Source organism: Trachurus trachurus, assembly GCF_905171665.1.
Source record: "Trachurus trachurus genome assembly, chromosome: 22".
In the NCBI taxonomy this organism is placed as follows: domain Eukaryota; kingdom Metazoa; phylum Chordata; class Actinopteri; order Carangiformes; family Carangidae; genus Trachurus; species Trachurus trachurus.
The window spans coordinates 7205723-7215536 of NC_139907.1; the positions used below are offsets into that span (position 1 = coordinate 7205723).

At 39.9% G+C, this 9814-nt stretch overlaps 1 protein-coding gene across 2 annotated transcripts in view; it reads left to right on the forward strand.

The window, feature by feature from the left end:
• dctn1b (dynactin 1b) overlaps positions 1–9607 on the forward strand; it is a 58963-nt gene extending 49356 nt beyond the window's left edge. For both annotated transcript variants that reach the window (XM_083997936.1, XM_083997937.1), the window contains 12 exons: positions 499–567; positions 700–912; positions 1340–1501; positions 2480–2611; positions 2726–2854; positions 4134–4276; positions 4383–4552; positions 6411–6538; positions 7230–7416; positions 7538–7611; positions 8397–8486; positions 9012–9607. In XM_083997936.1, coding sequence (XP_083854062.1) covers positions 499–567; positions 700–912; positions 1340–1501; positions 2480–2611; positions 2726–2854; positions 4134–4276; positions 4383–4552; positions 6411–6538; positions 7230–7416; positions 7538–7611; positions 8397–8486; positions 9012–9149 — 1635 coding nt within the window. In that variant the 3' untranslated portion in view covers positions 9150–9607. The remainder of the gene's footprint in view (positions 1–498; positions 568–699; positions 913–1339; positions 1502–2479; positions 2612–2725; positions 2855–4133; positions 4277–4382; positions 4553–6410; positions 6539–7229; positions 7417–7537; positions 7612–8396; positions 8487–9011) is intronic.
• The last annotated feature ends 207 nt before the right edge of the window (positions 9608–9814 follow it).

A 9814-nucleotide genomic window follows, 5' to 3' on the forward strand; every position in this document is an offset into this window, starting at 1 on the left:
TAGACTTCTGAGCAAAATAATTTAAACTGCATGAACAAAGTTCAGAGCACCTACTTTAATGATAAGTTTTATTCTCCTTTATCCATTGACCATTTTATCTGTTGTTTGTATTTATTCATGTTTTACTTATTTATTGTTTAAATTAATTGCACTAATCTCCGAGCGGTGGACCTGTGAAACACAATTTTTGTTTTTATGTGACGCATAAGAATGACAAATAAAGATCTATCTATCTATCTATCTATCTATCTATCTATCTATCTATCTATCTATCTATCTATCTATCTATCTATCTATCTATCTATCTATCTATCTATCTATCTATCTATCTATCTATCTATCTATCTATCTATCTATCTATCTATCTATCGTCCAACTGTCAACAGGCAGAGGATTAAGAGTTTGGTCACAAACCATCACAATAATGTGAATTAAACCAATTTAAAACAAATACCGTACCGTACAAATACTGTTGTGATGATGTTTGTCCCTCTGCAGCACCTGTACAGTATCCACCTGGCGGATCAGAGTGAGGAGTGCACCATGCAGCTCGCCGATCACATCCGAGTGAGTTCAATAAAACTCGTCAATAAAAATCTGTTTCCTTCTCATTTAATAGATTAAATCTGGATGTTTAAGTCTGTTTTTTTTATTTAACAGTATTTTTTCTTTTCTATCCTTCTTCGTTCTGATTGTCAGTTTACCCAAAGTGCCTTGGACTGCATGGCGGTGGAGGTCGGGCGGCTGCGGGCGTTCCTCCACGCCGGCCAGGAGAAGGCCGACCTCGCCGTGCTGCTCAAAGACCTGGAGACGTCCTGCAGCGACATCCGCCAGTTCTGCAAGAAGATCCGCCGCAGGATGCCGGGAACCGACGCGCCCGGCATCCCAGCCGCGCTCAGCTTCGGCCCGCAGGTGCAGTAACCACGGCAACATACACAACCTCTCCATGATGCTGGATGTGCAGCACAGTACTTTTTTTTATTTTATCAGTTGCCATTGTAATTCATCTTTTGTTTCATTCTCTCAATTCTTTTGATTTATCTCAATTTATCTTTTGAGCCATTGCTTAATTACTATTTTGGTTATTTAGTGTTTTTCTCTCATTAATTCATTTGTTATTTTATTTTGATAAGATACATTTAATTTTACTTATTTATTTCATGGTGAGGTTCTCGATAAGCCCTCCTAGGGTTTCTAACCTCTCCAGCACTGTTTCATTGTAGTTTATCATATATTATCTATTGTATATTTTCTTTCTTCCATGTGATATGCTCCTTGTAATATTTTAAAGTGCAAGTCAAACCTGAACTCTCTGCTCCATCATCGTCGTCGTCTCCAGGTGTCGGACACGCTGTCGGACTGCAGGAAGCACCTGACCTGGGTGGTGGCCGTGCTGCAGGAGGTGGCAGCCGCCGCAGCGCAGATGATGTCGCCTCTGGGCGAACAGGAGGGACTGGCGGCCGTCAAACTGGAGGACGTGGCGTTCAAGGCAGGAGAACAGGTCCGTAAAGTAGAGTTTTTCAAAGAAAAGATCCGTGTTAAGAAGAATATACAGCTAAGAAGCCACTTCAAAATGATCAGTTTCTCTGGTTTTTACTATTTATACAGTGGGGAAAATAAGTATTTGACCCCCTGCTGATTTTGTAAGTTTGCTCTCCCACAAAGAAATGGATGGTTAATAGATTTTATAGTAAGTTTATTTTAACAGAAAGAGACAGAATATCAACAAAGCATCCAGATATAATATCATCATATAAAGGTTATAAATAATTTTACATTTGATCAAGTGAAATAAGGGTAAGATTCAGCAGGAGATCTTATTCTCCCCACTGTAGGTACGTATGTATTTGGGTAAAATTAACACTTTTGTTTTATTCTACAAACTACTGACAACATTTCCCCCAAATTTTAAATGAAAATATTGTCATTTAGAGCTTTTTTTGTAGAAATGGTCTAAACTTGTCAAAAAAACAAAAAAGTTCCAGTGTTTTCAGACCTCGAACAATAATAATGATGCAAAGAAAACAAGATATTCATTTTTAAACAACACTACACTCATTTTTTAAACTTAGGAAGAGTTCAACACTGAGAAATCAACACTGGTGGAATAACCTCAATTATTAATTGCAGCGGTGGTTTTTATAATCTTCATTAAAGATGATTTGCTTTAGTTGACAACTGAGTGAGATGAGCTTGAGTTGAAATTCAATAGTCACTGAAATCAAGTGGCTGCCACACATGAAGCTGACTTTTTGGAGTGGTCTTTATTTTTTTCCAGAGCTGTTTATATAAAAAATACAATATAAATGTTTATGTTATACTTCAGGTTGTAAAGTCTCAGGAAACTTTCTTCCTTTGATCTTTAACTTTAAAAAAACAAGTTGTGACAAGCTGTGAAACTTTAAACTCTAAACCAAATGGATCTTAACATAACAACATAAGATGTGACATCATCTCTGGCTGCTTCTGTCATATTCAGATCTACGGCTCTCAGGGCGCGAACCCCTACGAGTACCTGCGACAGTCCTGCAGCATCGTCATCGCCACCATGAACAAGATGGCCACGGCCATGCAGGAGGGAGAGTACGACTCGGAGAAGCCGCAGAACAAGGTAACAAGTGTGTGTGTTGTATTATGTGTGTGTGTGTGTGCGTGTTGTGTTGTATTATGTGTGTTGTTGTGTATGAAAGCAGGATTTAACGGCTCGCTCTGTGTCGTGTGGTAGAACCCTCCACCGGTCGACGTGCGGTCGGCGGCTCTTCGTGCCGAGATCACGGACGCTGAAGGTCTCGGCATGAAGCTGGAGGACAGAGAGACGGTCATCAAGGAGCTGAAGAAGTCGCTCAAGATCAAGGTAGAGGAACAGAAACACATCGAGCATGTCACCGTTTATTAAATCCACTTTTGGTATTTAATCCAGTTGTTTAGGAAACTGAGCTGCAGAGTGAAGCTGCAGTAACTCCTTCTTTTTTAACAATTTTTATTTATTTATATATTTTAGTTATCAATGTTGACAATACATTGCAAGACAATCTCCTCAGGATTAAGGAGTCGGAAAGAGAAAACAAACAATCAAAAAAAAAAGAAGAAACAAACAAAAAAGCAGTAATAACCAATCAAAAAGAAAAGGAGCCTGTGTACAGTTGTGTATTTAGGAATCCTTATTAATCACGTCTTTTCTTATATGAAAACCATTTTCCCAGCTTTTTACAAAGACATCTTCTTTCATTTTCAACTTATATGCAAAAGGCTCCATCACCAGTATATCATCTATAATTGACATCCATTGTCAATTGTTGGGGCTGTCAGAGATGTTGCCTTTTTAATCGCATCATCGCATATTTATTAACGGTTCTGAAGGCAAATATGCAATTTCAAAAGTCGCTGTACACTGAACACTGCGGCTTATAGTGAGTTTTACACCATCTTCCTTTACAATTTCACAGTAAAAGCCCAATTATTATCATGATTTAAGAAGAACACAAGACGTATTGAGTTTGTAGTGAATCAAAACCATCAAAATGTGGCTTTTTATTTAAAATATGACCATTTTCCCGTTAAAACATATTGGATTGGGAAAAAACGCCAATTAGCTTAGCTTCTGCAGTTCAAGGCAATAATGATGACGGCTCCCGTCACTATTTTAGTAAAATGATAAATGTCTGTAAAGGAAACTCAATAAAATGACATTTTTCATTTTATTAAAATATTGACCGAAGTGATTATTATTGCCTAAACTGCATTTTGCTACAAATTCCCTCTTTAATTGTGACTTCCATTATTGTTAAAACTGAGTAACATGCGATGTTGAGTGTACAGTGACTTTAAAAAAATAAACTTTTCAGTCTACATTTGTTTAAATTTGTTATTTACCTTCAAGAAAGTTAATAATTTAGCTGTTTGTTTTCATATATTATCTGAAAAACACAGCATTGAAATCACATATTTGCCTACAGAACCGTAGATATGCGACGATGCAATTACAGTAAAAAGGTTGCTTCTATTTCTGTCAAATTGGTATAGGGACTTCTTTTTTTTGCAAAGGGTGCAGCGCCCTGAAAAATTTGAGAGCCGCTGTTTTAGTGGATGCACAGTAGTTTGTTGTTGAGTGAAACCGGTGTTCGTGTCCTCAGGGCGAGGAGCTGAGCGAGGCGAACGTCCGTCTCTCTCTGCTGGAGAAGAAACTGGACAGCTCGTCCAAAGACGCGGACGAACGGGTCGAGAAGATCCAGACTCGACTGGACGAAGCTCAGACGCTGCTGAAGAAGAAGGAGAAGTGAGGATTCAGATTAGATTCCAGATTGAAGATGATCTAGATGTGGAGCTGGAGCAGAGGAGTCCACAGCTGTTTGACCGTTGTTGTTGTTCTCGTGTCTGTGCAGGGAGTTCGAGGAGACGATGGACGCTCTGCAGGCCGACATCGACCAGCTGGAGTCGGAGAAGGCCGAGCTGAAGCAGCGGATCAACAGCCAGTCAAAGATGACCATCGACGGGCTGAGAGGAACCGGACCGTCGGGAATCGCCTCCATGATGACGGGAATGACGGGCGAGGGTACGGAAAACCTCCTTATCCTCTGCATTATCACAAAGCAGCAGTGATTTTTGTCAATAATTATAAAACATACAAATAATTTTCAGATTTTTCTTTTACATCTAACAGTTTCTTAAAGGGATAGTTCAACATTTTGGCAAATTGGCCCATTGCCATAATCGCTGTAGTCATAGCAGTAGGTTCGTTACCTTTAATTGTGCAAGCTGTTTTTAGAACGGCGGAGCAGAGCCGCAAGCTGCTCATCAAATACACAATCCAACAACTCCAAAACGCTGTCGTGGACAAGTTTTGAGCTTCACATTCACCACGCTATGAGATAATAACGGAAAGTTACGAGACAGAGTTGTTTTAGAGGGAAATTAATGCAAAACTGCTGATGCGCGTTGCCTTCAGGGGCAGTTTTTCAGCAAGCAGTCTCTGTATTTACCCTATATTTACCCTCTAAAATGGCTCAGTTTCGTAGCGTTCCGTTATTATCTCATAGCGTGGTGAATGTGCAGGTCACAACTTGTCCACCAGAGCGTTGTGGAGTTGTTGGATTGTGTATTTGATGAGTTTGATGAGGGAAACCAAGAAATCCCATGAGCCTCCGTAGCGTAGCTCTGAGCAGCTCGTGGCTCTGCTCCGCCGTTCTAAAAATAGCTTGCACCAACAAATAAAGGTAACAAACCTACTGCTAAAACTATAGGGATTATGGCAATGGGTAAATTTGCAAAAATGTTGAACTATCCCTTTAAATATCTAGTTTGGACGAGTAAGACAATACTACTAATCAGGTCAATTGATAAGAAAATCCATCAGTAGTTGAAGCTCAGATCCTCCCACCTCGACTCCAAGACACTTGTCTGATCAATTATCATCATTTAACTCAATAATTAATTAATTCCTCCTCTTCGCTCTTCTCTCCTCATGTGACTCCTTTGCTTTAATCTCTTTACCTTCTGCAGAGGAACAAAAAGGTATCTGACCTCCTGCCCGTCCTCACGCCTGCTGTTCATCCTGCATGTTCAAGATTTGTTTCAGAAGAATCTGACTTTTTATGAATGAGATGTTTTTCATTGTGCACGAATCAAAACAGCAGTTTAACATGACGTGTGTTTTTATTCAGGGAGTCTGTACTGTAGGTCTGGAAGGAGGAGGCAGTAAAACCACAATAACAGAAGTTACTTATCTTCTGCAGAGTTTGTGTTAACTAAAGTTGTTACATCATTTGATTTAATTAGATTAGATTTGATCAATTTTATTAATCCCAGAGGGCAATCCAGCAAAAACTATACTTACTTACATACGTACAGGTGCATATGTTATGTTTACAATGTCAGTGAGAGCAAGAAGGTGCCCACCAGTGTCTCCCACTCAGCCTCCAGAGTGCATAAAACCAGTAGGCCAGAGAGCACACTAATAAATAAATAAAATCTAGAGAGTACATTTATAAATAAATGAGGAATTATTGTTATTTAGTAATACTGAAGAAAACCTGATGTTATATTAAATAATTCTAGGCCATAACATCCTCACACTGTAATACTCGGTGTAAAACAGGTTTTACAGTAAATCTCCCTGTTATTGCCTTGAAAGGTTTAATGCAAATGTTTTATATTCACAATATGACATTTATCATATAAATCAGTGTTTTTTGGCATGTTTATCATCTCCTTTTAGTGTGTTTTTTTTAATATCTTAACCTCTCTGCTCATTTAAATATAAGTTTAGGTCACATCTGTGGAGCAGAATCAACTTGTTTTTCAGTGTTTTGTGTGTGTGTGTGTGGAGTGTTGACTGCATTAACACTACACGAAGGTTTTAACGAGTGTGTTAATATGACATTAGTTAACATGTTACCTGTTGTCGTCCACAGCCAACATGATGCCAGGAGTCGCCTCGGCTTCGGGCGTCCAGGTGATCGACTCTCCTCTGCTGACTCAGCAGATCGAAGCTCAGAGACTCTGCATCAAACACCTGAAGAACGAGAACAACAGGCTGAAGGTTCGAGTCAAAACATCTTCACGTTTCACCCGAGTCATCGTAACCGACGTCACCTGTTGCATTAGTTTAAAGGGATAGTTCAACATTTTGGCAAATTGGCCCATTGCCATAATCCCTATAGTCATAGCAGTAGGTTCGTTACCTTTAATTGTCGGTGCAAGCTGTTTTCAGAACGGCGGAGCAGAGCCGTGAGCTGCTCAGAGCTACGCTACGGAGGCTAAAGGAATTTCTTGGTTTCCCTCATCAAACTCATCAAATACACAATCCAACAACTCCAAAACGCTCTGGTGGACAAGTTGTGACCTGCACATTCACCACACTATGAGATAATAACACAACGTTACGAGACAGAGTTGTTTTAGAGGGAAATTCATGCAAAACCGCTGATGCACATTGCCTTCAGGGACAGTTTTTCATCAAGTAGTCTCTGTATTTACCTCGAAAACAACTGGAGTTGGATTGTGTATTTGATGAGTTTGATGAGGGAAACCAAGAAATCCCATGAGCCTCCGTAGCGTAGCTCTGAGCAGCTCACGGCTCTGCTCCGCCGTTCTAAAAATAGATTGCACCGACAATTAAAGGTAACGAACCTACTGCTATGACTATAGGGATTATGGCAATGGGCCAATTTGCCAAAATGTTGAACTATCCCTTTAAATATTTATACACATGTTACTGTTCCTCCTCTCAGGCGGAGAAGATGCGCGCTCAGCTCGCCTCGCTGCCGCCGCTCCACGTCCCCAAACTCCCCTCCAGAGACGGCGGGCGTCCTGAGGTCGTCTCCAGCGCCCTCTACCGCAAAACCGACCAGCTGCTGGAGACGCTGCTGCAGATGAGCGCCAACGTCAAGGTGGTGGACATCACCGGGAAATCTCCAGGTTTGACCTCCTTCATCTTATCACTTATTATTTCTATTTATCTACTTTTCCTTTCCACTTTCTCTAATTTCTTTGTATTTTATGATTCTGATGATTATGAACTATTTCTTGTGTCCTGCAGTGACACCTGGTGCTCAGCTCCTGGAACAAACAGCAAGACTACAATCCCTGAGTGATACTCTGGGCCGACTGAAGGTAGATTTAGATTTATTTTGAACAGTTATATACTATACATTTGATAATTTACAGTGTTGGAAGAGGCGAAAACACAAAGAGCTTATTAGATACCTACACCTATAGTTAACAATGAAATATGATGTCATACAAAAAAGAAAACTGAACATACAAATGAACAATCAGGAATATATAAATGATCATAATAAAAGAAAAATTAGGCAACCCTTTAATTTACAGGCCACTAATTACATGATAATGTCAATGTCAAGAAATGTCAAGAAACAGCCTAGAAATAACTGTGAATTTCATAGTAATGTCATGTTTTTCATGAAGCTAAAAGATTACACATGCTTTCATGCTTTGAATTTTTTGGGAAAGGCCAGAACTTTTCTCCACCAATTCCTTGCAATTGTCAATTACAATCAATTATTTCTGGGTCTATTTCTAGGCAATCTATCATTATTTCTTGGCTATATTTCTCAACATATGAAATTGGCCGTTATTTCTAGGCTATTTGTAGACATTATGACGCTATTACTTGTTATTTCTTTGCTATTTTTTGACATTATCACGTTATTAGCAGCCTGTAAATTAAAGGGTTACCAAAAATGATCATAGGGAAATTACAGAAAGAGATAAACGATCAAAATATATGAATAACAGTAGAACGAAACAAAAGATAAAAATGAATAAACAAACAAAAAGGTTCAAACATCACTGGAATAAATGTGATCCATGATGTGATCGTAGAGATTCAGGAATAACTGAACTCACCTCTTCTTCCGTTTCTCCTCCTCGTTCAGGACGAAGTAGCGGAGCACGTCGTCAACCATCAGCCTGGAGCCAGAGTGTCGTCCGACTTTGCAACGTTCCCGTCGACGGCGTTTGTAAAGGTACAGACGAAGAGATGCCACTGACTGTGGACGTGTCTTCACTTCTTTTACCCTCTCCTCAGATTTTGGATTTATAACAGAGAGTGTATAAAAGATTTTAAGTTGAAGTTTAGTTTTGGAGTCTCTGTTAGAAAATACTACCGTATATCGTAAGATCCTATAGCCATGTTACTGTACATTAATTAGCACATTTATCGCTGTGTTTTAACAATGAACTGGAAACTTTGATGGAATGTTATTTTGCTTTTGTAAAAGAAAACATTTTACAACAGGAGTAAACTGAGTCTATATCCAAATTTCCCAAGTTTATTTTTACTCAAATTTAAATTTTCCAGAAATGTAAAAATAATTATTTTTAAGAGTCTAAACAAACTTTTATTCCATCTAAGATTAAGTCACTGCACTTAGCAGCACTTTTAGAGAAACATGCATGTGCTCTCTTCAAATTAAACTTTAAATTCTGCTGTTTTACACCTCAGTATTTGTTTTGATAACTCATAATATTTCTGTGTTTGCTGTGTGCAGGTGAAGGAGGAGAAGCAGGGCGACACGGTGCTGGTGGGCCGGGTCATGGTGCCGTGTCCCCGCGGCCAGGAGCAGGTGCACCGCCTCGTCCTGTCCCAGTGTCAGCTGCAGAGAGTTCACAGTCTGCTGCGGACCTGAGCGCCGCTGCTGCTGCGTCATCCTGCCTGCTGCACCAACACCAACACAACACCTACACCTTTATCACCACTACTACCCCCCCTCCGTCATCGTCAGCTTTGTCTCCACCCCAGAGCCAGAACGAGTCAAACCCGGAGGAGATCAGAGGTGTCGGCCTGACGACAGACAGACGGCTGCAGTCCGAGTCTCAGAGTCACGTACAAACTTTTAGGACACTTTTCTGTGTTAATGCTGCGTTCAAGACAAGTCGCTACTCGAGAAAATATGAGCTCCGAGTTGTGAAAAATGAATTGAAAACCGCCAAACTCGGAAATTACATGTTGGGCATTCAGTAGAGTTTCAGTTTTCCGACGTCCCTCATTGTTAATGGTTAAGAATGGAATTGTAACAAAAGTTATTTGTCAGCTGCTTCCAAAATCAGCATTAATTGTTGCTGTATATTTTTCCGCCACAATTTGCCAAGCTTCTTTTGGGTATCCATGTTTTTTCCTCCTCCGTGTTATTAACCTGTAGCGGGAACTATGATGAGTAGTATGATGTCGGAAGTTGGAAATTTCCAAGTTGGAAGTTCTGACTTCTCGGTTACTTCCGAGTTGTCTTGAACGCAACATTAGCATCATCCAGTTTGATTGAGGATTTACTTCTCTGCTTCACTTTGTCACGTC